Genomic DNA, 27751 nt, shown 5'->3' on the forward strand with positions numbered 1-27751 from the left:
CCGCGCCGGGGCCGTCCGCACCCACCTCCCCTCCGGCCGCCGTGGGCCCCCAGCGAACAGAGGCCTGAGAGAGGGACTGAGAAGACGCCAAGGTAGAAGAAATACGGACTTTAATGATTTCCCTTTGGTATAAGGTGAGACCCGTGAAAACAACAGACAAAACAAGGAGGCGAAGAGTCAGCCAACTCTCCCTTATCCGCAAGGCCTAAAGAAAGAGCAGGGCCGGCTTCTTTGTGGCCACACCAGGCCTAGAGCAGGGTCGGGCATGTAGAAGGTTCGCAATAAATTAACTGCAGGTTTCCACGTTCCCCTTCGTGAAACTTCAACACTTAATCAGCCAGACTTCTGCCGCCCAGCCTCAGCGGTAAGAGGCCCAAGATTCTCTAGTTCTAGATCTTAAATCCACTTTTCTCTACCTCAGGTCTCCTGTTAAAAAGATTATGCTGCCGGTCCCAATTACCTCACTGTCTAGGGTGAGGAAAATGCCGATAGTTTTAGAAGGGCTTTGAAAAGTCAAAGAGGTGATTATATAAACGTAATCGACGATAATCATTTTGTGCTCAAGAATAAGCCACGTAAAACAAAATTAGGTAAGTAAATCTACAGCCCTAAAATATCTGCGTATAAAATAAAAAATAAAAGCAGTTCCAAATCTGAAGATGGTATTTGGAGATTGTCTACTGCTTTAGAGTCTGGATGCCCGCTTCCTCCTCCACAGACTCCTCCCGAGAGAGTTAAGTGTCCAGGAGGCCCAGACTCAGTCTCCCCTCCACCTGCCCGGCCCCAGCAGGGGAAGCAGGACAGAGGCTACAGGAGGAAGGGCTACACTTTGGCTGTAGAGTATAACTTGCATGCAACATGGAGGGGACAGGGCTTACGAAATGTATATACAGACCCCTCCTGTGAGGGGCCCCGGCCAGGAGGCACTGAGCAAGGGAGGGGTCCATCTCCCCCCCGGCCGGGAGGGGGCTCTGGAACAGTCTCTATAAGGGTTGCATATCCCCTGAGAGAGGGGACAGCTGCCCCTCCTGCCTCTGTTCTCCCAACCCAAACTGGAGGGGGTGCTGAGCAAGGAGAGGACAGGGTCCTAGAAGCCAAGAAGGTGTCAGGACCCTTGTCCTTGACCTCAGGGGCCCAAGGAGAACTCTTTGCATAAAATATCTTTAGACCTAGAAGATGGTCAAAGGCACAAAGTTAAAACACTGGGGGGAGGGAGGGCTGTGAGGGATCTGGGGGGTGCCCTAAGCCCAGGGGTAGACCAAAGGTTTGACTCATTCCCCCTTTCCTGGAAGGGTGATAGCTCCACTGGGCTTAACAGCACAGGACATTTTCCATTACAAGGAGGCACTGCCCAGGCCTCAAGCACCCCCCTTCTTGGGGAAGGGGGTATTTGGTTGGCACAGGCAAGGCCTAGGTAAGGGGACCACTCTGTACATTAATACTTTGGTGAGGTTTGGGGAGAACCTGGATTCTACCCCAGTCTCCTGACTCAAACCCTCTCAGCTGGATGCTGAGCCCAGCTCCTACATTGAGGCCAAGCCCACAGAACGAGAGATCCTGAGAGTCAGGGAATAGGGTGCAAGGGCTGGAGAGCATCTTCTGGAGACAGCATTTGGATGGATCACAGTTTCCGCTCCACAGGCTGCTGTAGACACAGTTCGCTGCCCGCAGAGATGATGGGCAAGTGATTGTCCATGTGGTAGCTGATGAGATGACTGACACTCTCGAAACGATGATCCTTTGTCCGAACCTGGGCAGGCAGAGGGAGAGGGTCAATTCAGGTGAAGAGTCAAGTAAGACCTCAGCCCCCAAATCAAGGAAGCCAGAATATTCAAGAAGGTTGAGGAAAGAGAAAAAGATGGCAGGGGAGTGGAGACATCAGCCCAATCACCAAGGCTTCTCTAAAAAGAAGCTAGAGATGCCTGGGAATGGGTAGGACAGTGAACTGGGATAAGGCAGAGGGGACATCTGCCCAAGAGTCCCTTCCTTGTCCTGGAGGAAGCTGGCATGTCTTGCAGGGAGATAACACAATGCAAAAAAAGATGTGGGAAGGAAGCTGAGATTACTGTGGCAAAGAGACCAAAATTGTGAGGGACAGTGAGCCAGTATAGACAGGAGAAAGAAGGATACTGGTCTGAGCCTTGAGTCTGGGGTAGCTGGGGGGACCCTGGCTTGTCTTGAAAGAGGAGACTAGGGGTCTAGCCTGTAACCATCTGACATTGGGCTTCACAACCGCTCCAAGGTGGTTTTCTCATCAAAAGAAGGGTGCAAGTGAGATGAACACTAAAGCCCCTTCTAGCTCTGCTGGGCTTAATATTCAGGGTGGAGGGAGCATAGCTCAGGTTCAGAGATGGGAGAAGGGAGGGAACCCTAAGCTGCCGGAGAGGGAACACCAGGCTCGTTGAAGAACAGGAGAGGCTCGTATAGAGATACTCAGCAGGGAAAGTCTAGGAAGCAATGACTGAAGGAACAGAGCTGCACTGGAGGATACTGGACCTTCCTTTCTGCACCCCCCCAGCCCCCCCCCCCCACCGCAGCTCTCCATCACACTCACCACACCCTCAGGGTCCACCAGTAGCAAGTGCTTGGGCTGACCACTCTGCAAGCCGGTGAGCACATACTGGCCGGGTGTGGTTGTGCTCTCCCGCACCAGGAAGTCCCCGTTGAGCTGCAGCAGTGCCTCAGCCTCCCGCCGGCTCAGCTTCCCGTGGAACCAGGGCTCCTCTCGGAGCTGCTCAGCCATGGACATCAACTGGGGAGGTGGAGGCACCCGAAGGGCATCTTCAAAGGGCTCTGAGGGTATAGAAAAAGGGCTAGGAGAGGCAGCTGGCACCACACACTCCCAGGACCCGGACATTAGGGGAGCGGAGACCGGGAAGGAAAGAGCAGACAGATGGGTGGGAGAAGAGGAACCAAGAAGGAAGATGGGGATGCATAAAAGAGAAAGGAGCACTCACTCATGTCAAAGAGGTCCCGGGGTGCACTGCCATTGATGGCAGGATTGGGGGGCCCGCCCCCGCCCCCTGCTTGCCGGACCTTGTCTAAGTTCTGGACGTTGACATAGGAGGGATCATCAAAGAGCTCTCTACCTGCTAAGGAAAGGGAAGGTTTACAGTGACTAAAGCCCAGCCTCCTGCGCCTCTGGCTCTGCCCATCTCAGCTCCCTTCATACCTGGGCAAGGTTGCAGAGGTGGCATCTGTTTGCGGACTTCAGGTTCCCCCCCGACAGGCTGACCCACAGGCTGCAGGGACAAAAATAAGGTAAAACCAGAAGCTCTAGCCAGACCACTCCCATCCTGGACCCAGCCTACCTCCATCTAAGCAACTCACCAAGGTAGCCCCCAAGTGGCTGGGGGTCTGGCCACCAGGCGGAGTGGGCCGAGCAGCCCCTGGGGTGGCTCCTTCCCGAAGCCTCATGTCCACCACCCCCCCAAGAGGGGGTTCCTTCCCCGGGAAGTCATTATAGTACTGATGGTCAGGTGGCTCTTCCTCCTCCTCATCCCAAGCTGAGCCATCAAAGCCAGCCATCCTGAGGAACAGGAAGGAGTGCGAGTATGAACGTGTGGGTGGGGCGGGAGGATGGAAGGGGAGGAACTAAACAGCAGCCGCTTACTGGGCACTTATTACATATTAGGCCTCAGGCTGGGTGTTTTATATACATGATCGTTTCCTCCTCCTGACAACCCTGTAAGGTAGGTATTTCCTTCCTCGATTTTATAGATGAGGAAAATGAGAGAGAGGTGAAAAAAAAAATCTGTCTAAGGTCATACAACTAAAAGGTGGTGAAGGTGGGATTTAAAGCAATCTCCCAAGGCAGGGAAGGGAACCACTAGGTAGGGGGAGGTGGGGGAATCACAGAATCTTTTAGCCTCCTCAAAATACTCAGTACCTACTGACTCCACTGTTTATCCCTCAAGGCCTGAGTTGGGAAAGGAACATCAGGAAGAAGACAGCCTCCCTCACCCAAATTCTCCTAGGGGCAGGAAAAGGCAGAATGCAGGACAGAGAAATGGGCAAGAAAGAGGGATGGGCCAGAAATGAAGAGGCTGGGACTAGAAGGGCCCATCTAGCCAGGGACAGAGGTACAGGCTGGAGGTCTGGGAATACAGCTCCATTGAGGACAAACGAGGAAGAGCTGGCCCTGCAGCAGGCAGGGCCTCAAAAGCCTTTCCTGATGGGCCATAGGAAACTTAAGAATCGCAGGAAGTGGGAAGCAGGGGCATACAGGTATTTCCTTCCCTGAACCTCTCAAGCTCAAGTGTGGGAACAACAGACCTACTTTCCCAACTAGGCTCTGGGGCCCAAGAGCTGCCCCACTCCCTCCTCACCTACTCACCTGTCGTGGGGAGTGACTAGCTTGGGTGGATTCCTGAGGTACTGTTTGAAGCGCAACTCAAAGGCCTGGCCAATGGTGCTGATGACATCCTGAGCAAGCCCTTCAGGACACTCCAAGATGTGGCAGGCTGGGGGCATAGCAGAGGCTGTCAGTGAGCTCTGAGGTGGGGGTTGCCGGGGGAGGCGTGGACAAGAGCTCCCATGATCCCCAGCAGGAGCCCCTGCTTATCTCCCAGCAGGGAAAGAAGACCCCAGTCCTGCTCACCTACCTCATGGATAGTGAGCCCCACCCATTGCTCCCCACCACGCCTCACCTCTCTGATTCACGGGGTCTTTGGCAACGTAGGCGACATATTCAGCTGTGTCCTGGGTGGACAGTCAAAAGAGGACAGTTGGGGAAGTTTTATACCCCCACCTCACTCCTGACCCCTAAGACCCAGTCCTTTTCAGATATCCCCTCAGTACTACCATCCTCACATCTCTGGCCAGTGTCTTCCCAATCCCTAGCCCCTTATTCTTCTCCCACCACCTTTGCTGTCTGCTCAACTCACCGGGTCCCCGCCGGATGCAAACGAGATGGATTGCATGTGGTGGTTGGCAATGATCTGAGGGTTAGGAGAGGGGATGGAGAAGGAAGGGAATGACATGTGTCAGACAGCCCCAGGGTCCACCTGGGTGCCCCCAACCCTAGCCCACCCACCCTCCTGGCTTCATACCCCATTGTTCTCATAATTTCCTCATCCCTACTGTCCTGCTGCCCTCTCTCCTTGTTTTTTGCCTTCATAACCAGATTTCCGCTTAGCCCCCCATCAGTGTTTCTGGTCCCCCTGCCTCACATACCAACCTGTTTGCAGTCAGCTGCCATGAGGTTAAGGCTGCTGGTGGAGACTGTGAGAGTGATTGGCATTCCAGCAAATTTCAGGTTACTCCTCCCCAGGATGGAGCTGAGTGGGCGGCTACAGGGCTAGGGAAGGGGATTCAGAAGCTGAGGGTTCCCAACAACAGGAAACCACACTTTGCCTTTTGGCTTTCTCCCCACATGCCCATCTGCCTTCCTCCTGCCCCTCCACATCTCCCAGCAGCATCCATAGCCCCATCAGCCCCAGGTACCTTTCTCCTCCTTGTTGCCCCCTTAGCACCCGGCACAGCCTCACACACCAGACTGATGGCCTCCCTGGGGAAAGAAGGGTACTCAGACCCAGAGCCTGCCTCCCACTCTGCTGGGGCTGCCACAGGGCTGGGGGAGGGGAAGGCCAGGCCAGACTCCAGGGGCACTCCAGGCTCTTTGTTGTGGCAGATTGAATTAAGGGCCTTTAATATTTGATGACACTGAGAGGCCGCTTCCTGGCTGATTGGGTTAGGGCCTCAATGGGTATAGCCCCACCTCCTTCCGGCCACTAAATGTCCTGGTCCCTTCCCAAAGGCAGCAGCAACTTTCAATCTGCCCCCATTTTCCACTCAAGCTCCACCTGCTAGCTGCTTCTGCCACCTCCCACACAACTCCCAGGGCTGGACAGGTAAGGAGGGTCAGGACCACAGTTTCCCTTCTCATTCATACAACTTGCTCCCTTCTCTCAATCCCCTTTACCACCCAAAATAAGCCACCTCTAGACCACAACCACGTGATCCACTTCCCTTCTCCCCTTTCCCAGGGCACCCACAATCCGCCGCCACCCCCACTGACCTGGTGACCTGAGTCCGGGTGTTGAAGTCCAGGGCACGCATGGACTGCAGCACCTCCACACAGCCCATGTACTGAGGGGAAGGACAGAAGGGAGAGGGGAATAACGAGTCAGCTGCCTCCCATCAACCCCTTCACAAAGGACCCTAGGACTTCTCCCTACATGGTCCCTGAGGGAAGTAAAGATGTGCAAGTTCTGCCCACTGACCATGGCTACAACCCACAACGTGCAAGACAACAGGGGAATGAGGATAGAAAGAAAGGGAAGCTAGGTAGACCTCAGGCATGAGGAAGAGAATTTGGAGGGGAGTGACAGGCACTGGGTGGGGTGGAGACAATCTAGTGACATCTCCAAAAAGGGGGAGGAGACTGGAGGGGAGAATCAAGAAGTAACACATTCCAACACTTCCTAAGGGCCTACCATGTGCTGGGCATTGTGCTAAGCATGGCAGGGTGGGGGGTGGGGGAGTCAAGAAGGAAGGGGGCCCAGGCAAAACTGGAAGGAAAGGGGCTACAGAATTGGAGAAAGGCTTAAGAAAGGAAATGGAACACAGGAACACAGTCCTCAAGGAGGGGGTAGTTAGGGAAAGAGAAAGAAGAAAGAGATAGCAGCAAAGTTGGAGTGAGCAGAGGAACTGGAAGAGGGTCTGGGAAGGAGTGGAAGGGAGGATGTTCACTCACCCGAACCAAGTAGGAAACCCCGGGTCCCATGACTTTCTCGTTGGGATGCAGCCAGCCCCGCGTGGGCTTATTGACAAAGCTCCCGTGGCGGGTCCACTCCTCGCCCCCCAGCTGGCCCCCTTCCACCCGAGTCCTGCGCCCGCCGCCTCCACTCAGCTTGTTCATGTCCTGGAGGAGGTGCAGGGGGCCTGAGTCCAGCATGGCTGCCCCTGCGATCCCCTCCCCATCCTCGGCTGCCCTTCCTGGTTCCCCTCTTGGCCCTGGTCGCCCCCCAACTGGGTTGGCCAGTTTCAGGTTGCTCATCCGGGGGAAGAAGGAGCACAGGGTAGTGGGACTGTCGTCCCCAGGCAGAGGTGGCAGGATGGGCCCTAAGGATGAGGCTGATGGGGAAGGCAGCTCCTCCGGGGGCGTGGACCCTGAAGCCCCCTCCTCCAGCGATGACAGAGACTCATTCCGAAGTGGGTTGTACTTGGGCTTGGGGGGAAGGAGATCCATGGCTGGGGTGAGAGGGGTGCTGCTGCCCAGCCCGGCCCCCCTGCCAGTCAGGGCAAGGGGGCCAGGCAGGAGGCATCCCCAGGCCCTTAGCCTGGTCGGAACTCTATAGCCCAGGGGTCTCAGGAGTCCTGAGGAGGGAGAGAGACAGGTAGCTTCAGCTCCCCCAGCTCAGCCCCAAACAGTTTCAGGGCCCATCTCCGCCCAGCATGGAGCCTCTTCTCTGGCGAGAGGAGAACAGGCTGGACCCAGAGCTGCCTAGCTCCTCCTCAGGGGCGGAGAGCTGAGGGGAGAGACCAATCCCAAGGACAGTGCTGACTCACAGGCTCTGAGGGGCTGATCCCCCACTGCCAACCCAACCTAGAACCCTTGCTGGGTTAGGGACAGCGACGTCCCTCTTCCCCCACCTCCAAACAACCAACCAGCTATCTGGGGAGGAGTAAGGTGGGCGTTGAAGGGAAGGATAGAGGGAAGGAAAGGAGGGAGATAAGAGGAGGTCTGGATCAGTCCAAACCGGACATGGGCAGGCCAGGGGGGAAGCAGGAAACCAGGAAAGGGAGAGGTGGGCGGGGGGGTGGGGAGCAATGAGGGAGGAAACAGAGACAGCTGGGGGTGGAAAAGGGAGGGGATCCCTGAGCTCAGCACTTTCTTTCCTGTCCTGGTCGAACACTCAAATTTCCCCATCTTCCAGCCCAGGCCACCTCGCCCTTCACTAACACACAGTGGGGCTGTGGACCTAGGGAGCCGGAGCCATTAGCATCCTCTGCCACAACAGCTGTGGACTGGAGGTAGGGAGATGGGGAAGGGAAGGAAGTGGTCCCAGTGGATGTAGAGAGGGGCCAAGACGAAGGGCAAAGCTGGTAAAGTAAGGAGGAAGTCCAACCTCGGTGGTGCATCAGGGAGCCACCAGGCAAGAGCTGGAGCAAGAGGACAGGTTGGCTGCGGCTTCTTCCCTATGCAAGGCACCCACCATGGCAAAGAGCAGCAGCCCACAGCCAGGCACTGTTCTGGCTGCTTTTCCACAGGCACAAGTTAGCAAAGCAAGCTGTCAAAGCTGAGAAGCGGATGCCCTGGGTACTAACTCTAAAGTCAACTCCCCAGTCCTGCCAGGTATACTCATACTCTTCCTCTTGCAGTGGTGACTGGGAATGCCCAGGTGTCCACCATGGAGCACAGTGTCCCTAACACCAGGGAAGGAGTCTGGCTGGGGGAGGTGGGAGAGTGTGGCAGCTCTCCAAGAGAAGTGGGGCCTCCAAGCTACAAAGGGATAGAGAGGACAGAAGACAGATCTATGTTAATAAATACAGGAGAAAGGGATGTCAGGAGAAGATGGGCTGAGGCCGGACACAGGGAACAATCCCGAGCCCATCCCTTCCACCCACAGCTTCCTGTCACAGCTGTGCTTGAGGGGATCACAGAGGAAGTTAGAAAGTGGCCGAAAACAAAAAGATACACATACCCCCAGGATCACCTCAGAATTACCCTATTTTTTTCAATTTACTTCAGAGAATAAAAAGAAGGGAATAATCGTATGATTACAGTGATAACAGTACCAGCACTTAAAACGTGTTATATATTGTGCTAAACGCTTTCACCTCCCCTTAGTCTTCATCCCAGAAGAGCTCATCACTCCATCCACCACTCCTGAAAAGGAATTCTATCACTTCATTTCCTAAGGCCTCAGCTCTCAGGCAAACGGAGAATGAGGAAAGGATTCTGCCACAGCCTCACACCCCCCCAAAACACAAACACACACCAAACCCGTTGCCGTCGAGTCAATTCCAACTCATAGCAACCCTATAGGACAGAGCAGAACTGCCCCATAGAGCTTCCAGGGAGCGCCTGGTGGATTCTAACTGCTGACCTTTTGGTTAGCAGCCATAGCACTTAACCCTAATCTTTAGAGATGGCCGTTCTGTGGAGTCTGCAGTATCCAGAGGCAGGGAGTGACCAACAGGTATGGGCAGTTGGAAGAAAAGAAAGAGGAAGTTTAACTCTAAATTTGCATAGGGAGAAAGGAGATTGCCTACTGGGAGTCCCGGTGATTGGGTGTGGGGAAGGAGCTGTGCCTGGCTTCTCAGCCCAGCAGGGAGGAGGCAAGAGGAGCGGGAAGTAGCAGGAAATGGCGAAAGCCTCAGGAATGTTTCCAGTAGGGAAGGCTGGGCAAGCGGGGCCAGGAGGAATGCCCAGGCAAGAACTCTGGTTTGGGGGAAGGGAAGACTGAGGAGTCCCTTAGAAAAAAATCAAACCGCAAAATAGGACACTGCTCCCCATCCCTGCTCCAAACCACCGTTCTGTCTGGTGATAGAAAACTTTGGCTCCTGTCACAAGCACATGCCACACACTAACGAATCCACGGCCCTACCCAACTCCTGCGGTACAGGTACGACTTGCAGCTGTTTCTGGGGTGGACTCGGTCCTGGGAAGTGGGCTGGCAATGGAGGGAATAGGGCTGGGAATCTATGAGCAAGTCTCTCTACCAGTCTCGTGCCAAACCCCAAGTCCAGCCCACTTCAAGCCGGTCCACTCTAGGAAGGGGGGTAAGGGAAAGGAAAACGGTGCCTCTATTCTCCCACTTTTCAGGGCCAGAGATGGGAACTGTGACTTCCCACCCGGTGGAGCATGAGAGCGCAGGAGAACTGAGTCCAAGGACCTGAAAGACGGACCGGAAAGTGTAAGCACGTGAGACTTCTAGAATTGAAGACAAAACTTCAGAGGTGATGACAAGGATAAAGCCCCAGCGAGGGCGTGGCCCCTAGGACGCGAGCAAGGGAAATTTCTATGAGGAGAGGCTTCTGGACGAACAGACTTAGATTAAGGAAAGGGCGGGGCTTCCAGAGGGGCGGGGCTTCTACAGAGGCGTGGCTTCAACGGATTCTCGAATAGTTCTTTGAAGCGCGAGGCTTGGCTTGGCCCTTTTGGGGGACAGGCTTCTTGACAGACAGGAGTTAGCGGAAAACCGTCGCAAGAAGGCGGAGCTTCGGCGACTTGGAAGCATTAACGAAGGGTTTCTCGTAGTAGGGTTTGGAAGCATGTCTAGGGGTGGGACTTCCAGGAAAGATGGACGACTGGGTAGCGTCAGGAACAATAAATAAAAAAAAAAAATCACGGTTCAGGGAGCCCCCTGGAGCTGGGAGGTGGAACTTCCGCGGAGGGGGTCGCAAGGGGCGGGACTTAACAATGAAGACCGGAAGTGGGGTCCCGGGAGAGGGGTTCCGGGGTGGAGATGTGGATCACCTAAACAGAAAAAACGTCAAGACTCACCAGGGCTGCATGGAGTCTCCGCACCGCACCGCGGGTCTGTTTGGTTCCGGATTACGCCACTGCCTCCTTAGGTTCCCTCTCCAACTTTCTCCCCGGACCCGGCCTCCCTGGAGAAACTTTATTGCTCTCACTTCCGGTCTCACTAACCCCTGACCCTCTACCTCACCGTCCCTCCTTCACCCGTCCCACTTTCTCGAGTCAGCCAATGGTAGCGCGAGAACGCGCACAGGAGCAGTGATAGCCAATAAGAGGCCTATGTTTGACCCAAACTCGTTCTTGAGAAACGTAGGACCTACCCTCCAATAAGGACCCTAGTAGTAGTAAATTTAAGCCAATCGGAGGCTTGAAGGTGGAGCTGTCCCGCCTTGAACAAAAGGGACCAATAAGAAGTGCGGGCGGTGTGTTTGAAAGCGAGGCCAAAGGGGGTGGGAGCGCGTGCTGCTGGGAGTTGTTTGGAGGTTGGCGGCGCGGGTCTGAAGTCCCTCAGGCTGAGCGATTATGTCGCACAAACAAATCTACTACTCGGACAAATACGATGACGAGGAGTTCGAGTACCGGTTAGTGCCGGCGCGGGGGCCTTAACGAAGTTGTGAACCTTGTCAAGTGAGGGCACGAGGAGTTAGTAATGAGGACTGAGGCGACAGAATTGGCGCATGCGCGAGAGATGTACGGGGTGGGTTTGAGCTGGGTGAGGCGTAGAGAGCATGCGCGAGGGGTGGGACGCTCTCTGAAAAAGACAAATTGGTTGAAAATTTGGAATAAGCCCTCTGTTAAGCATAGATGGGCGTGGTTAGAGTGCTGACTGCCTTCACCCGTGCGGATTTCTGAATCTTTCTCGCAGCTGCTGGCAAGTTGAACTTGCCTTCTTGCGATTACTATCATAAGAATACCATAGGACCCTAGAGCCTACCGGGAGAAGGTGGCAAAGGCAAAGCTGGAATTTTCCTCGTGTTCTCCGTGCGAGGAGAGACCGAGTGCTGCGGGCGTGGCTGTCCGGCTTATTTTAGGAAGGGCGCTGCTAGGAACAGGAGTGGGAAAAAAACTGGCCAGGAACACTGAGAAAAAACTTACGATGGATCTGATAGATGGCTTCAAATATTTGAAGGGCATCTATTCATGAATCAATTATGGAGGGCTTATAGTTTTCAGGTGTTCTGCCAAGGTGCAAGAATAAGACATGGTCTCAGCTTTCAACGAAAAGTCTTAAAGATACTAACAGACTCCAGAAAGGTGATAAATGCTATCGTGGAGATGTTACAGGGTGTGATGGGAGCACATTAAACCTGCTAAGGGGAAAGATCTGAGAGAGCTTCCTGGAGGAAACTGCCTGAGATGAGGTTCAAGGAAGGATGGAGAAAACAGCTCTGACCAAAATTGTTTTAAAAGATAACTGGATAGCCATCTACCAAGGGTGGTGAAAAAGGAATCCCTGAGTTGGATGCAGAGTTTGCATTGGATAAATTCTAAGTCCATAATTCTAGATTGGAAAATGAGGGAAAGTAGAGGATTCTACAACTTGACATTCTCCTAATCTTTATTAATTGTAATACTTAAGACAACTTCCTAGTTTGCGTCTGGTCTCCGCAATTGTAGAACATAAAATGGAAACTTGCTTTTCTTGTCTCTACACCCAGCCTAGTGAAGGCCACAGGGTGCTCTGGAGTGTGTTCGTAGATAAAAAAGACACATCTCCATGCCAGGTCCTTGGGAAAAGACCCAGGCCCTTCTTGGACTCAATTAACTTTCTTTTCCTCAGCTGTTTTCCTCTACATCTGAACTAAACGAACTAAAACTGTATGCTTATAACATCTTGGCAGAGTTAGGGGGGAGTCACTAGTTTCATCCCCTGGAAGAGAGAACAATGAGCTCGGCAGTGGTGTTTTGGTTTAAGAGGTTATCTATTTGTCGTTTGTTTCATTATGCACTGAAGCCAAACGTTGTGCCCAGAGCTTGTTAGAATGTAAGCTATTTTCAGACCTTTAGGCTAGAACTATGTCTGGAGAAAACCTGTTAATAACTGAGAGGGAGCATTTAGTACATTTGCATTGAGCATGAAGTCTGTCCAGGTTAGCCCAATTCAGAATCAGAGTAATTTTTTGCAATGAAGAGAGACTTATCCTTGCTTAGGAAAGTGTGAAGTTTCCCAAAAGAAGTGTCATGACACATCCTTTCAGAGTTAGGAAAATGAGATTTGGGCTAGATTTTCAAGAATTAAGACATGTCCTTTTCATCCTTTCAGTGGCCCTTCCACCCAGCAGTCCATGTAGGCCTTTCCACAAAATGACTTCACTTTCTTGCCAATCCTTTCAGAACTCAGTTAACAGCTAGACGATTATAAGCTCCCTGACAGTGTCTCAAGAGTGCTCGCTCATTTGAATTATTCATTAATTTGTACTTTTTAGTGTACTTTTGTGAGGATTTACATAACTTGGTCTGTATTTATAGCTGTCTCTAGCCCACAGTATAAGCCCTGGTGGCACAGTGGTTAAGAGCTTGGCTGCTAAACAAAAGGTCGGCAGTTCGAATCCACCAGTTGCTCCTTGGAAACCCAATGGGGCAGTTCTACTCTGTTCTGTAGGGTTGCTAAGAGTCAGAATCCACTTGACAGTAATGCGTTTAACCCCACAATAAGATTGTATAAACTCCCTGGCGTGAAAAACTAGTTTCTCTTTTCTTTACTCTCTTGGCTTTGTATGCTGTTTTATTTAACAGACTGTACCCAGTACTGACAAATTCCCTTTCTCCCCTTGTTTCTGTTACAGGCATGTCATGTTGCCCAAGGATATAGCCAAGCTGGTCCCTAAAACCCATTTGATGTCTGAATCTGAATGGAGGAATCTTGGTGTTCAGCAGAGTCAGGGATGGGTCCATTATATGATCCATGAACCAGGTTAGTGGTGTGGCTGAAAGCAACCATACAAGACTGCAACATGGAGGGAGTAAGATTCCACAACCCAAAGAAGTGGGGGGAGGGACGATTTACTGACCTTTTTCCCACCAGCCATCTAGAAAAACTGGAGTGACCAAAAATAAAAATTAAAGTATCTGGGGAGTTTAGAGCCAGCCTGTCACTGAAAGCCCCCTTTAATCTTTAACTCAGCCAGAGAGTACTCTTTTTAAGGCCTGATATATCCTGGTAGAGGTTGTAGCCCCTGCTTCATTCTCCATCAGAAAGCCAGTTCTTGGATGTGTTCCAGATAAGCCAAGGAAAGTATATTTCGTGATAAGACACCAGACACCCGGCTGCCAGGCAAAACTAATAAAGGACACTCCAGGGCTGTACAAACATAGTAAACGAACTGATATTAACAATTCTGTAGTTGGCAGACAGGCCAGACTTCTGGGTCTGCTTCTGAGGCCATATGCTTAAATCTTAAATTAGTTATAAAGATCTGAGTGGGTGATAGCTCGGAGGTTGGAGTGGGATGGGCTGGGATAAACTATAGCCTGTGCATAGAATGGTGTGAGCTTGTCTCTCAGATTTCACTCACTCTTTTCAGAACCTCACATCTTGCTGTTCCGGCGGCCACTACCCAAGAAGCCAAAGAAATGAAGCTAGCGAGCCACTTTTGTGCCTTAAGCTGTGCACAGCTGTCCTTACTGGTTAATGTTGCCTTCTTGTTTCTCACTTTGATATTTAAAGGATGTTCAATACACTGTTTGAATGTGCTGGTGACTGCTTTGCTTCTTGAGCAGAGCCACCACAGCCCAGCCAGATGAGTGCTCCGTGGGCTACAATCTCAGCTGCGTGTGACCCCGGAAGATGGAGTAAGCATCTGAGAATAAGACCATGGGGCTAAGTTACAGGGATTGTGTAAACTTGCTGTTTCGTTTTTTTCCTGCCGGGTATTGTATGTATGGTGATTGTGGATTTGTGTTTCGCTGTATTGGAAACTTGCCATTTTATTCAAGAAACCTGTTCCATGTTAAAACCCCTGATTAAAGAGGAAGTTTTTATACTCTAGTTCTCTAATTTTAAGTCGTCCTGCCGCCCCCTCCCCGCCCCCACCCATGATGAGCATCCCATTCAATATCATTGTTCTAATTACCTGCTCTTCAGTTAGATAATGAAGCTCATCTCTTTGTTGATAATGAGGTTTATTTCAACATTCAGGTTAACTGGTTTTTAATCTACTTTGAGCAGACTTGCTGTCAAACAGCTACTGAAATATATTTCACTGTAACTGCTGGTCTAGGGTAGAGGTTATGTAGGGACAGTCTTATCTCACTAAAACATCATGAACTATTTTCTACAGTCCTGGATGCTGCCTTTAACCTAGTCCCAGTGTTTGAAGGGTGCTTGAGGGCAGAGAGAAGAGGCTGTCCCTTTTTGGCCAAAGGGCTCAGGCATACCTGTGTACTCACTGTGCACAAGTTTCCTGCCATCTTGGGAGGTTCTTTGGGTGGGCCTTGGAATGCCTAGAGATTCTCACTGAATTGGTCTGGGGTGTGGCCTGAATGTAGGCATTTCAAGCATTCTTAAGGAAGTAGTTTAAGTCCCCGGGTGGCCGAAAAAGGTTAACGCGAAGCTGCCTGGCAGCCTGCTTTGGAGCTGTTCTACTCTGTACATGTGGGGTCTTGGAACTGTTTTTTTTTATATAGGTAGTTAATAGCATTAAGCTTTGAGAAAATAGTTATGGACTGTAGCTGTTTAGGAAAACGTTTCACCGAACATTATCTTGCCCTGGTGGCGTAGTGATTAAGAGCTTAGCTACAAACCAAGTTTGAATCCACCAGCCGCTCCTTGGGAACTCTATGGGGCAGTTCTCTGTCCTGTAGAGTTGCAATGAGTCGGAATTGATGGCATTGAGCCTCTACCTTGAAAGATAACAGCAGCACTAAAGATTATTCTCCTCCTCTCTCCTTGTCTTCCATCCATTTATTCCTAGAGTAGTTGAAATAGTTCTCCCAAGTGTGGTTCCTGGACCAGGACCGTCAACATCACCTGCAAACTTGTAATGCAAGTTCCTGGGTTCCACCCTAGACCCACTGAATCAGAAACTGAGGGTCAGGCCCAGCAATCTGTTATAACGAGCCCTTCAGGTGATCCTGATGCCTGCTCAAACTTGAGAACCCACTTGCAGAGGATTGGGCCAGAGTTGAATTTCTTTTAATTGAACACATACAAACACACAGCTTTTTACTTGAGAAAGGATGGTCTGGAAACGTGGCTATACCATTCACTTTAGTGTTTTGTGGTTGTTGGCGGGCATACCTTCATCTTTCTGAGCTTGTTTTCCATCTGTAAAATGGGTATGATCATATCTTACAGAATTTTTAGGAGAGTAAAATGAGGCCTGCTGTGGTTGGGCAGCCCTGCAAACAATGAATTTTAGACGCTCACTACTCAAAAGGAGCCCCTGGATGGTGCACAGTTAAGGGCTCAATCACTGGCCAAAAGGTTGACAATTCAAAGGCACCTCAGAAGACAGGCCTGGTTATCTTCCAAGAGGTCATACTCTTAAAAACCCAACGTTCTTCTCTGCAAACACTTGGGTTGCCATGACTTAGAATCAACCCGATGGCAACTAAAAACAACTGCTGAAAATGTCCACAGACCAGCAACATCCAGCACTCCAGACCTTGTTAAATGCATATCCCGGACCCACTCAAGCCTACTGAAATCAGAATCTTCATGTTAAAAAGATCCCCAGTGCGAACATTAAAGTTTAAGAAGCACTTTTAAGCCAATGGCAACTGAAATTGGAGTAAACTAGGATGATGTGAGAATCCAGAGTAGACACAAAAGGCACTCCCTACTCGCTGGCCTCACATGTACCTACAAGACCTATGATGGGGAGAGGCGACATTTAAACGAAGCACATCTGGAGCCAGGTGGGGCAAGAGAAGGTTTGGCACCTATTCTTGTCAGAGGTTTAGTAGTTTTGTCATTATACAAGTGACAAAGTTCCACCAAAAGCTCACCTCCAAGATCTTCCTGTCACACAGGCAGTGCTGGTAATCATTCTTCGTGTCCATATAATTTCTTTCTGCTATGATTTCTAACACCACTACGGGCCCTTGACCCCCTTAGCCTACAATTAGTCATAGTTAATGAAAACAGCATATGCAAACAAGAAATCTGAATACAGAAGGGAAGTAAGAAACAAGCCTCCCTGTACCTCCCACACTACAAGTAGAACACTTCCAGCCATAGCTCCTTTAGCGCCCCAGACCCCTTAGGTCCCGCCCCAGTATTTCCGGGCGAGGGGGCGGCCACGTGGTCGTTGCTAATGACAACCCAGCACCGTTCCCACCTACTGGCTAAAGTCCGCGAGCGACAATCAACTTCACCAATGGAAAGCTTGAGGGCGGTCTGAGCGACAGTTAAAATGGCCAATTAATACGAGGCAGGTTTGAGTCTAAGGCGGGACTCCGAATACGGAAGCTGTCCCGGGACATGAGGTAAGGAAAGCAAAAACAAGGTGAAAGGGCAAAGGAGGCAGGTGAGAGCTTGGAAGAGCTCTGTGGTCGGAAGCGTGGTGGGAAGAGAGGGGATTCCGGGCTAGAAAGGGTGCGGAAGTCTGGAGGAGAGGGCCACAGGCTGTGGTTGGGGGGGTGGAGGGAGGGAACGTATTTAAATATCTATCCTGGATAGGGTAGACTTTTAAAAGGGCAGGTGCCCCAAAGAGAAGAGATTTAAAGGTGCAGATGCCTAGGATAGAGGAGACCCTTGAGAAGACCGGGTCTGCAAACAGAAGACATTTAAAGGGGTAGGTGCTCGGGAAGACAAGACATTTAAGAAGACTGGAACCAGGCTTAGAGGACATATTTAAAGGAGGATGGCCTGGGGTTTGAGAACTCGTTTATTAAAGTGGCAGGGATAAAGAAGTCGCTTGTCAAGGGCCCTGGTGGTGCAGTGGTTAAGCGCTCGGCTGCTAACCAAAAAGTTGGCGGATCGAACCCACCAGCCGCTCCGCAGGGAGACAGATGTGGCAGTCTGCTTCGTAAAGATTACAGCCTTGGAAACCCTATTGGGGCAGTTCTACTCTGCCCTCTAGGGTCGCTGTGAGTCAGTATTGACTTGAGGGCAAGGGGTTTGGTTTTGGGGGGTTTTGTCAAGGGCGTGGTTAGAGAAGACTCAAAGGAACGTGCACACCAGCTCTCCCCCGTTGTTTTTTCTGGCTCCTCCAGGTTCCCTTGACCCAGGACCCCCGTTCCCAGGCTATGGCCCCTAGTGCCCTGTAGACCTGGCGGGACCCCAGTGCTTACGACCCCTGTTTCGGGGTCTGGGTGGCTACTGGAGGGCCTTGCAGAGGGGCAGAGGAGGCAGGACCATGGCATCTAGGGCCTCTGAATCTCCCCTTGGGCGCAGCGTGACGGCGGGCATCATCATTGTTGGAGATGAGATTCTCAAGGTGTGTCTTGGACTGAGGAGGGGGGAGGGGCGGCGTTCTCAGGTCATTAGGAGACTGCCCGACATCCTGCAGAGGGAGGGTAAACCTGAGTGGGAGCCCCCTTGCTGCAGTCGGGTTCTGGAGGGAGTCCTACCTACTGGAGAAAATGTGACCTTTCTTTTCTCAATTACTCTGTGAAAAACTTGTAGCAGGTCCCTCCGATTTGCCCAGCTGTATGGTTAGGGAGTTATCCCTAACTCCATAAATGACAGAGAGTTGAGAGTCTAGAGAAGGTACAGGTGCATGTATTACTTATTTAAGAGTTATATTCAGCCCATTTGAAAAATGATTCAAGGCACCAGCAGTGTGAATAAATGAGGTAAAAGGAAAGTACTAGAAGGGAGGAATCCCTTCTGAATGATGAGGAGAGTCTTACTAGAGTACATGTCATTAGTTAGGCTTTGAAGGATGGTAGGTTCTTGACAAGGGAAAATCAAAATTAAAGATTTAGGACTTCCAGAGAGCAAAGGCCTAGAAGTGTGAAAGCAAATGTCTTTAGTGAACAGAAGTCAAGTAATCCAATTTTACTAGGTATCAGAGTCATAATAGTAATATTGACCCCTATTTACTGAGTACTTAAGAGGGCCTAGCAATGAGTTTATTACATCATGTGTAATTTTACTAATCCTCACAACCCAACTATGAAGTTACAGTTTTATTTATAAATCTTAATTATAAAACTGAAGCCCACAGAGGTTGAGAACCTTGCCGGTGGTTACATAGCTAGGAAGTGGTGGAGATGGGATTCCAGCCTGACTCCCCCTTACTCCAGAACACAAAATCATAACCACTAAACCCTATGTAGAGAAGCAGAAGATGAGACTGGAAAAGAAGATTGGGTACACACCACACAGGGGCAGCCTTAAACACTCTGCAAAGGAATTTGAACTTTATCCTGTATACAATTGGAAACAACAGATGGCTTTTGAGCCCAAAAGTGATGCAATTACAGTCACGCATTAGAAGGTTACCCAGGAGGCACTGGGCAGAGCATTGCGGCTGGAGGCTGGGAACCTGACCAAGAGCTGTCGCCATTTTCCAGGTGAAAGGTGCCAGGGGCCTACTTAGTGGCAGTGGGGACAGAGAGAAGAGAGCAAATGGAAAGAATTTCAGAAGTAGAATTAGCAGGATGAGCACCATGCCTCATTCTGCAAGGAGAGTGGACAGTACCTGGGGGTGCTATGGACAGTGTCTAGGGATGCCATTAACTAAAGTACAGCAGCCAGGGATATGGTAAAGCTAGCCAACAAGCACTTGGAGTCAAGGGACTGAAACTGGGAAGGAAGATCAAGATTGGTGAGGAAGCAGACTGGTTGTCCACGTTGTTGTTAGTTGCCATCAAGTCAGTTTCGACTCATAGCAGCCCCACTATGTGCAGAGTGGAACTACTCCATAGGGTTTCCAAGACTGTGACCTTTCCAAAGCAGATCGCTAGGCCTGTTTTCCAAGATGCCTCTAGGTAGGTTCAAACAACCAACCTTCCAGCTAGTAGTAGTCCAGCACTTAAACGTTTATACCACCCAAGGACTATAGAATTTAACATAAGCATAGAGGAGGTCTGAGCCCTGGGGGCGCAGTGCTTAAGAACTCAGCTGCTAACCAAAAGGTCCGCAGTTTGAATCCACCAGCCGGCTGCTCCCTGGAAACCCTATGGCACAGTCTACTCTGTCCTATAGGGTTGATATGAATAGGAATTGACTTGATGGCAACAGGTTTGGGTTTATAGATGAGGTCAGAGACAGAGTGCAGAGAAGGGAGGCCCAAGGTGACTAACTACATTTCAGATGGGTTTTTCTACTTTTGTACCCAGTCCAGGCTGCTCGGCAGGTTGAGGTGCTATCCCCCAAAGAGCAGGGCACCCCATCATCAGGCAGCTGTCATGCCCTCCCCCTCTGCCCTCATCCCCACAGCACTGACATTTTCATCCTCTGCCTCCCTTCCTTCTCTCCAGGGACACACTCAGGACACCAACACCTACTTTCTTTGCCGGACGCTACGCTCCCTGGGGGTCCAGGTGTGCCGAGTCTCTGTTATACCTGATGAGGTAGCCACCATTGCAGCTGAGGTCACCTCTTTCTCCAGCCGATTCACCCACGTCCTCACAGCAGGGGGTATCGGCCCCACTCATGATGACGTGACCTTTGAGGCAGTGGCACAGGCCTTTGGGGATGAACTCAAGCCACACCCTGAGCTGGAAGCCACCATCAAAGCCCTAGGAGGGGAAGGCTGGGAGAAGATGTCCCTGGTGCCCTCGTCTGCCCGCCTGCACTACGGTACAGATCCTCACACTGGGCAGCCCTTCAAGTTCCCGCTGGTCTCCGTCCAAAACGTCTACCTCTTCCCAGGCATTCCGGAGCTGCTGCGGCGAGCACTGGAGGGGCTGAAGGGACTGTTCCAAAACACAGCTGTTCAGTTCCACTTGCGGGAACTGTATGTGGCTGCCAATGAGGCCTCTATCGCCCCCATCCTGGCGGAGGCCCAGGCCCACTTTGGACACAGGCTTGGCCTGGGTTCCTACCCTGACTGGAGCAGCAACTACTATCAGGTGAAAGTGACCCTGGACTCAGAGGAAGAAGAGTCCCTGGAGGAAGGTCTGGCCTACCTGACTGCTCGTCTGCCCCAGGGGTCACTGGTCCCCTATGTGCCCAACGCTGTCGAGCAGGCGAGCAAGGCGGTGTACAAACTCACTGAATCAGGTAGAGGCCTCCTTCAGTGGCAGCAGGAACCAGCCATTGGTGCCACCCTAAGTCTCGGGAATGCAAGGGTTGTTGGGGGCTTCCCATAAATCTGGGGAGGGTAAAGGATAGCTAGTGTTGATTCATTCATCCTTCCAATACTGACTGAACACCTAGTTTTGCCAGCACTCTGCTGGGTGTTAGGATATATCTCAACAGGACAGGTGTCTGCCCTGCCCCTAAGGGCCAGTAGTTTCATAGGAAAGGTAGACATTAATCAGATCTCCATGCGAGTGATGAAGGGGACTGCACAGCAGGGAGCTCAGCCTTGATCTGGGGTCAGAGAAGGCTCCTCTGGGCAAGTGACATTAAAGCTGAGGAATAAGGAGGGTTTGGTCAGACCAGGAGGTGGGCAAGAGCAGCAGTATGAGAGGGCCTTAAAGGAAGCAGCATGGGGCTTAGGGGAATGGAAGGTAAGGTATGGCTGAAGGCAGACAGTAGACTCTGCAGGGCCTAGTGGGTGACATGAAGGAGTTTGGACTTTATCCTAGGAACACTGGGAAGGTATTGGAAGGTTTTAAGCCAAGGCAACGTAGCCCCCACTCCCCTTTGATGGCCATGTATATCTGACGCCCTCTTCCCTGCCTGCCTGGCAGGGTCTTCTCTGGGGCAAAAGGTGGCAGGCGCCCTGCAGACCATTGAGACGGCCCTGGCTCGGTACAGCATCGCCCAGCTCTGTGTGGGCTTCAACGGGGGCAAGGACTGCACCGCCCTCCTGCACCTCTTCCATGCAGCTGTGCAGAGGTGAGCCTGCACCCTGGGAGGCAAGGCCCCAGGGATGCCTGATCAGCCCCCCTCTCCTGTTCTGCATCCCTGGAAGCAGGGAGAAAGCAGGGCGGGGCGGTAGCCATGGTGACCTCTAAGTTCCATTCCCCCACCAAATTTATTGAGCATCTGACACTTGTCTGGCCCTGGGTGTGGGTGTGGAGGCCACCTTCCCTGCCCACAGGGAGATCACAGTCCTGTTGGGGAGGTGTGCTCCAGATTTGAGAGGTGAGAGGTCAGAGTGGGCTCCCCAGGGAAGTAGAATCTGATGGATGGAAACGACAAGGACAGGGAAGGGGAGTGTGTCCATCCCTGAGCCCACAGAGAACAGTGTGGGCTCTGGGAGCCAGCTTTTTCCCATAGAGGCAAGCCTGTGGATTCTTCCCCCTCCCAGGAAATGCCCTGCTGCCCCAGAACCCCTGCAGATCCTGTATATCCGCAGCATCTCCCCTTTCCCTGAGCTGGAGCAGTTTCTACAGGACACCATCAAGAGGTATAGAGGCCCGGGCGTTTGGGCTCCAGGAGGGGTTTGGCAGGGCCCACTCCTGACCCCCACCTCGCCTCCTTCCTAAGGTATAATCTGCAGGTGCTGGAGGCTCAGGGTGACATGAAGCAGGCCCTGGGGGAGCTGCATACACGGCACCCTCAGCTGGAGGCTGTCCTGATGGGCACCCGCCGCACTGACCCCTACTCCTGCAGCCTCTGCCCCTTCAGCCCCACCGACCCAGGCTGGCCTTCGTTCATGCGCATCAACCCACTGCTGGTAATAGGGGAGAGGATGTACTGCCTTCAGCTCTGTGTCCCCCATGGTCATTGTCATCATCACACCCTACACCCCAAAAGGTGGAGGGCTTGGATGCTGGGGCTTCAGGGACAAAGGATGGGTCCCTCATCCAAGGAGGCAGTGCTCTTTGTTCATTCAGTCTTTTGACCTGTATTTATTGAGCCCTGGTGGCACAACGGTTAAGCACTCAGCTGCTAACTGAAAGGTTTTCAGTTCCAACCCACCCAGCTGCTCCACAGGAGAAAGACCTGGCCACCTGCTTCTGTAAACATTACAGCCTAGGAGACCCTGTGGGGCAGTCCTCCTCTGTCACATGGGGTCACCACGAGTCAGAATCAATTTGACGGCCCTTAACAATTGAATGGCAGACATTGTGCTATCTACTATGGATAGAACAATGACTTAGACCTGTGTCATCCAGTATGGTGGTAGCCACTAGCTCTTTATACATAAATAGCTATGAATACTTACAATTTTCATTACATAAAATGAAATACAAATGACTAAAAACCACTGAACCATACAGTTTAAAGGCATGAGTCTTATGGTATATGAATTATATCTCAATTTTAAAAATTAAATATAATTAAAAATTCAGTACTTCAGTTGTACTAGCCACATCTCAAGGGCTCAGTCGTCATGTGGGACTGGGGGCTGCCACACTGGACAGCACAGATATAGAACACCCCCATCAGTGTAGAATGTTCTGTCAGGTAGCGCTGGCTTAGATAGACATGGCGCTCCCTGCCTTCCTGGAGCTTACACTCCACTGTGGAGGGTGGATTGGAAATATAGAGGGGAGAGAATGAAGGCTTTCTCTTTGTCGTTGCTTAGCCTATACAGAGCAAGATACACCAGAGAATCAGACAGCAGTTACACCCTCTCTCAGAGGGCAAGGGAGCAGAAGAGCTTTGAGTGGGCCCTTTCCAGGGTGTGGGAGAGGGAAGTCAGGTATTTGTGACGATTCTGTGATTCTCTGACCTCCCAGGACTGGACCTACAGAGACATCTGGGACTTTCTGCGCCAGCTGTTTGTCCCATACTGTATCCTGTACGACCGAGGGTAAAGGTGTTGGGGGAAGAGAATGGGTGTGGGGGAATGTGAGGGTGCTGGGATGGGTAGAGCCACCCTACCATACACTTGACCTCCATTCTCCCCACTCCAGTTACACGTCACTGGGGAGCCGGGAGAACACAGTGCAAAACCCGGCCCTGAAGTACCTGAGCCCAGGAGGACACCCCACCTACCGCCCAGCCTACCAACTGGAAAATGAGGATGAGGAGCGGAACTCCCGAATGTGACCTCCCAACCGTGCCCACTTCAGGAGGGAGGGAAGGTGGCTGATCTGGGATGTAACCTCCCAATAAACCGTGCCTCTCACTGTGCCCGTTGCTCCAGCAGTGTCTTCCTGCTACACGGGATGGGCAGAGCAGAAGTGGGCCAGACCCTGCTCACTCTGAGGGGCCCAGGGTGAGACCAGATAGACTGGGAAAGAGCTCTCATTGATGGTTCTTGATGCCAGTCTCAGTAGGAACCCACCAGAGGGCAAGAGCAGAGAGCAATGCCAACCACTGGGAAAAGGGACAACCAGGCAAGGCACCCAAGTTGTCGAGGTCTGCGTGGGGCAAAAAAGGAAGCTAAGCTGGCCTGGTTGTGGAGGATAAAAGACAGAGTGCCCAGGCCCTCCCTGCTACTAACCCCACCCCATCCCTGATAGGGGCTGACTCAGCCTATTCCCAGGCCCAGAATCTTCCTCTGCTAGACCCTGGGCCCTTTGTCTCTGTAGTCATGAGGCCTGAGGGGGGTGGGGACAATGTTGATAAAAGGCACTGGAGGCAGCTCCCACCCTTTCTCAGAGCTGCTGCCCACATGCAGCCCCGGACACAGCCCTTAGCCCAGGCCCTGCCCTTCTCCCTTGGAGGGGTCCTGCGAGATACTGGGCTCCGAGTGCCTGTCATGAAGATAGGCACAGGATGGGAGGGCTTGCAGCGGACCCTGAAGGAAGTCGCCTACATCCTCCTCTGCTGCTGGTGTATCAAGGAGCTCCTGGATTAATGGCGGCAGAGAACTGCCTCTTCTCCCCAGCTGGCGTCACTCAGGTGGGCAGAGTAGGGCAGACAGACAGGAGGCATGGCTACAGTTTCTGTAGCAGAGCCTGCCTCTCAGTTTCCCGTTCTCTCCTTTAGCACCCAGCCCAAGACTCCTGGGGCCAGCTGTGCTTCACCAAGGATGGGCCACAAACAACAAATGAAATGCGGATCGTGTTTTGAATTGCGCCCTCTGTCAGACTTGCCTCATCTCTGGGCCGCCTCATCAGTTCTGGTGGGCAGGAGCTTGGCCTTCTGACAAAGACCCCAATAAGATTGCAGCAGGACCTGGAGCTCCTCCCAGCCTGGCACAGCGAGCCAACCAGCCCAGATGGTGGACCTTACCATACCGGCTTAGTACCAGGAAGGGGCGGCTCCCTAAGCCCCAGATCTCTGTTTGAGAATCACTGAGCTATATATATAATAAATAGGCTTTGAGGTCAAAAGTTCCAAATGTCTGAAGGGGGATCAGAAAAAATCAGCATTAGAAGGGTCTTGGAGCCAGGGTGCAGAACAAGAAGAAAAGCTTGTGAGACTGAAAGCCAGGTCTCACTCACCAATGCGTGTGCGGGGGGGGGGGGGGGGGCGGGGGGGGGGCGGGGGCAGAAAGGCCAGGTTCCTCCCAGTCTGTGGGTAGGGAGGGTCCAGTTTGGGTGGAGTCTGCTGTGAAGCCCTGGGTCTAAGCCTGGGAACCTGCAGGACCCAGCCTCTTCCCAAAAAAGGACTCTTGGCCTGGTTTGGGCAGCTCCCTGCCTCTCAGGATCTGGGGAAAGCACTAAACTGCTGCTAGTTCCTGGCTCAGGGAAGAAGGCAGGCCCTGCCTCTCCAGCTCACACAAAGCTGCAAGAGAAAGGCATCTGTGTGGCCACACTGGTCCCTCAGGCTTCTCAGTGTGGCGCCATCAGAACACAAACAGCCCGAGCCAGCAGAGTTGACTCCTCACACTCCCTCGGCCGCCACCGACACCTGCTTTTTCCCTGAATTGTTCCCAGTGGTGGGCGCACGTCAGCCTTCCTTCCACATTGCCTTGCTGGTGCTCAGTGACATGCCCACCCACAGACCCCCACAACCTCAGAGCCAGTCACAGGCTCATTTGAAGTCTCCCTGGGATCCCCATCCAGCATCCCGTAGCCCCTCTTGGTGCCCAGTTATTGCCCCTTCCCTCTCTCACCTGGAACTCTGTCCTGGAGATGGTATATGGGGCCTTCTCTCCCTCCCAGGGACCAGCTCTTCCTTAGCTTTCTTAGTTAACTCCTTTTCTGGGCTTTTTTCTTTTTGCAAAAGTAATATATACCTAGAACAAAGAATTCTGATAGTAAAAAATAAGTCTTCCTCTTGCACCTACCCTCCCCACCCCCCACTCCCTAGCTCTCCCTGGAGGTAACCATGGTTACTGTTTTCGTAGAGACAGTCTGTGCGTATATGGCATCTTCATTCAGTCATCAACAAATATTATTGAGCATCTACTCTACGCCAGGCTGGGTACTTTGGAAACAGCAGTGAACAAAATAGATCCTTGCACTTACAAAGCTTACATATCTAGAGACAGAAGATAAACTATAAGCACAAAAATTAGTATACAGATGTTAGAAGGTGATACGTGCTATGGAATAAAGAACGAAGCTGGGGTGGGGGTGCAGACAGGTCACGGAGGGCCTGGGCTCTTGTTGTTAGGTACCGTAGAGTCGGTTCCGACTCATAGCGACCCTATGCACAACAAGACGAAACACTGCCCGGTCCTGAGCCATCCTTACAATTGTTATTATGCTTGAGCTCATTGTTGCAGCCACTGTGTCAATCCACCTCGTTGCGGGTCTTCCTCTTTTCTGCTGACTCTGTATTCTGCCAAGCATGACGTCCTTCTCCAGGGACTGAGCCCTCCTGACAACATGTCCAAAGTATGTAAGACGCAGTCTCGCCATCCTTGCTTCTAAGGAGCATTTTTCTAAGACAGATTTGTTCGTTCTTTTGGCAGTCCATGTTATATTCAATATTCTTTGCCAACACCATAATTCAAAGGCATCAACTCTTCTTCAGTCTTCGTTATCCGTCGTCCAGCTTTCACATGCGTATGATGTGATTGAAAATACCATGGCTTGGGTCAGGCGCACCTTAGTCTTCAGGTTGACATCTTTGCTCTTCAACAGTTTAAACAGGTCCTTTGCAGCAGATTTACCCAATGCGATGCATCTTTTGATTTCTTGACTGCTGCTTCCATGGCTGTTGATTGTGGATCCAAGTAAAATGAAATCCTTGACAACTTCAATCTTTTCTCCATTTATCACGATATTGCTCATTGGTCCAGTTGTGAGGCTTTTTGTTTTCTTTATGTTGAGGTGCAATCCATACTGAAGGCTGTGGTCCTTGATCTTCATTAGTAAGTGCTTCAAGTCCTCCTCACTTCCAGCAAGCAAGGTTGTGTCATCTGCATAACAGAGGTCGTTAATGAGTCTTCCTCCAATCCTGATGTCCCATTCTTCTTCATATAGTCCAGCTTCTCGGATTATTTATTCAGCATACAGATTAAATAGGTATGGTGAAAGACTACAACCCTGATGCACACCTTTCCTGACTTTAAACCAATCAGTATCCCCTTGTTCTGTCCAAACACCTGCCTCTTGATCTATGTAAAAGTTCCTCATGAGCACAATTAAGTGTTCTGGAATTCCCATTCTTTGCAACGTTATCCGTAATTTGTTATGATCCACACAGTCGAATGCCCTTGCATAGTCAATAAAACACAGGTAAGCATCCTTCTGGTATTCTCTGCTTTCAGCGAGGATCCATCTGACATCAGCAATGATATCCCTGGTTCCACGTGCTCTTCTGAAACCGGCCTGAATTTCTGGCAGTTCCCTGGTGATATACTGTGGCAGCCGTTTTTGGGCTCTTACCTCAGTGAAATGCGGAACCACTGCGGCATTCTGAGCATGATTTGTGATTTAAGAAGCTCACACTGGCTGCTGTGCTAGGAACAGACTGTAGGGAAGCAAGGGTAGACTATGAGAGACCTATTAGGAGGCAGTGGGCACAATCCAGGCCAGAGATATTAGTGGCTCAGACCAGAGTCACAGCAGAAGCAGTGTTGAGAAGTGGCTCTGGCTACACTTAATCTTCATAGTTGGGGGGACACACTCTACGTGCTGTTCCGCACCTCGCTTCTTTTCCTCTTAACATACATCGTGCAGGGTTCTACGTCAGTATATTTATAGTCTCCCCATTCTTTCTTGACGACAAATGCAATGCCATTTCTCTTCAATTTGTCATTCCTGGCATAAGGCCATATGATTGTCAGATTCAAAATAGCCAATACCAGCCCATTTCAGCTCACCAATGCCTCGGATATCGATGTTTATGCGTTTTATTTCATTTTTGACGATTTCCAATTTTCCTAGGTTCCCTAGATTCGTACATTCCACTTTCCTATTATTAATGGATGTTTGCAGCTGTTTCTTCTCATTTTGAGTGGTGTCACATCAGCAAATGAAGACCCCAAAAGCTTGACTCTATCCATGTCATTAAGGTTGACT

At 51.4% G+C, this 27751-nt stretch overlaps 4 protein-coding genes across 10 annotated transcripts; 3 read left to right on the forward strand and 1 right to left on the reverse strand.

Moving 5' to 3' along the window:
• Nucleotides 1–93: 93 nt before the first annotated feature.
• On the reverse strand, nucleotides 94–10567 carry SHC1 (SHC adaptor protein 1). 5 transcript variants are annotated; one of them, XM_010594795.3, is made up of 13 exons: nucleotides 10454–10566; nucleotides 6698–6865; nucleotides 6020–6090; nucleotides 5446–5509; nucleotides 5180–5299; nucleotides 4887–4940; nucleotides 4650–4701; nucleotides 4337–4463; nucleotides 3331–3529; nucleotides 3173–3242; nucleotides 2958–3092; nucleotides 2555–2793; nucleotides 94–1750 (listed from the first exon to the last, which is right to left on the reverse strand). In XM_010594795.3, the coding sequence occupies exons 2-13, from the start codon at nucleotides 6860–6862 to the stop codon at nucleotides 1622–1624; spliced, it is 1425 nt and encodes a 474-aa protein (XP_010593097.1). In that variant the 5' UTR covers nucleotides 6863–6865; nucleotides 10454–10566; the 3' UTR covers nucleotides 94–1621. The 5 variants fall into 5 exon arrangements, with proteins under 5 accessions (XP_010593097.1, XP_023409795.1, XP_023409796.1 ...); XM_023554027.1 differs by having other exon boundaries at nucleotides 6698–7320; XM_023554028.1 differs by lacking the exon at nucleotides 6698–6865 and having other exon boundaries at nucleotides 10454–10567.
• A 42-nt stretch (nucleotides 10568–10609) lies between these two features.
• CKS1B (CDC28 protein kinase regulatory subunit 1B) lies at nucleotides 10610–16672 on the forward strand. Its single transcript, XM_003415108.4, has 3 exons — nucleotides 10610–11010; nucleotides 13216–13343; nucleotides 13954–16672. Exons 1-3 carry the CDS (start codon nucleotides 10952–10954, stop codon nucleotides 14004–14006), a joined length of 240 nt encoding a protein of 79 aa, XP_003415156.1. The 5' UTR covers nucleotides 10610–10951; the 3' UTR covers nucleotides 14007–16672.
• Nucleotides 16673–16989: 317 nt separating this feature from the next.
• FLAD1 (flavin adenine dinucleotide synthetase 1) lies at nucleotides 16990–23516 on the forward strand. 3 transcript variants are annotated; one of them, XM_064282653.1, is made up of 8 exons: nucleotides 16990–17811; nucleotides 19802–20123; nucleotides 20196–20546; nucleotides 21182–21329; nucleotides 21745–21843; nucleotides 21924–22113; nucleotides 23123–23196; nucleotides 23300–23516. In XM_064282653.1, the coding sequence occupies exons 1-8, from the start codon at nucleotides 17731–17733 to the stop codon at nucleotides 23433–23435; spliced, it is 1401 nt and encodes a 466-aa protein (XP_064138723.1). In that variant the 5' UTR covers nucleotides 16990–17730; the 3' UTR covers nucleotides 23436–23516. The 3 variants fall into 3 exon arrangements, with proteins under 3 accessions (XP_064138723.1, XP_064138722.1, XP_010593099.1); XM_064282652.1 differs by having other exon boundaries at nucleotides 16991–17811; nucleotides 19802–20546; nucleotides 23123–23184; XM_010594797.3 differs by having other exon boundaries at nucleotides 17705–17811; nucleotides 19802–20546.
• A 116-nt stretch (nucleotides 23517–23632) lies between these two features.
• On the forward strand, nucleotides 23633–24770 carry LENEP (lens epithelial protein). The gene is made up of 2 exons (XM_064282655.1): nucleotides 23633–24233; nucleotides 24321–24770. The coding sequence occupies exon 1, from the start codon at nucleotides 23923–23925 to the stop codon at nucleotides 24187–24189; it is 267 nt and encodes an 88-aa protein (XP_064138725.1). The 5' UTR covers nucleotides 23633–23922; the 3' UTR covers nucleotides 24190–24233; nucleotides 24321–24770.
• The last annotated feature ends 2981 nt before the right edge of the window (nucleotides 24771–27751 follow it).

The sequence above is a fragment of the Loxodonta africana genome, chromosome 3, assembly GCF_030014295.1.
Source record: "Loxodonta africana isolate mLoxAfr1 chromosome 3, mLoxAfr1.hap2, whole genome shotgun sequence".
Taxonomy (NCBI): domain Eukaryota; kingdom Metazoa; phylum Chordata; class Mammalia; order Proboscidea; family Elephantidae; genus Loxodonta; species Loxodonta africana.

Excerpts from the sequence above, each read along its gene's own strand:
- SHC1 (XM_023554027.1), bottom strand. The coding sequence starts at position 7,192 with ATGGATCTCCTTCCCCCCAAGCCCAAGTACAACCCACTTCGGAATGAG. Across the intron at positions 4,702-4,886 it reads TTGCATCCGGCGGGGACCCG|GACACAGCTGAATATGTCGC; the intron begins GTGAGTTGAGCA and ends CTGTCCACCCAG. Across the intron at positions 3,093-3,172 it reads ACCTCTGCAACCTTGCCCAG|CAGGTAGAGAGCTCTTTGAT; the intron begins GTATGAAGGGAG and ends CCCTTTCCTTAG.
- CKS1B (XM_003415108.4), top strand. The coding sequence starts at position 10,952 with ATGTCGCACAAACAAATCTACTACTCGGACAAATACGATGACGAGGAG. Across the intron at positions 11,011-13,215 it reads GACGAGGAGTTCGAGTACCG|GCATGTCATGTTGCCCAAGG; the intron begins GTTAGTGCCGGC and ends TTTCTGTTACAG. Across the intron at positions 13,344-13,953 it reads TTATATGATCCATGAACCAG|AACCTCACATCTTGCTGTTC; the intron begins GTTAGTGGTGTG and ends CACTCTTTTCAG.
- FLAD1 (XM_010594797.3), top strand. The coding sequence starts at position 17,731 with ATGGCATCTAGGGCCTCTGAATCTCCCCTTGGGCGCAGCGTGACGGCG. Across the intron at positions 21,330-21,744 it reads TTCCATGCAGCTGTGCAGAG|GAAATGCCCTGCTGCCCCAG; the intron begins GTGAGCCTGCAC and ends TCCCCCTCCCAG. Across the intron at positions 22,114-23,122 it reads TGCGCATCAACCCACTGCTG|GACTGGACCTACAGAGACAT; the intron begins GTAATAGGGGAG and ends CTGACCTCCCAG.
- LENEP (XM_064282655.1), top strand. The coding sequence starts at position 23,923 with ATGAGGCCTGAGGGGGGTGGGGACAATGTTGATAAAAGGCACTGGAGG.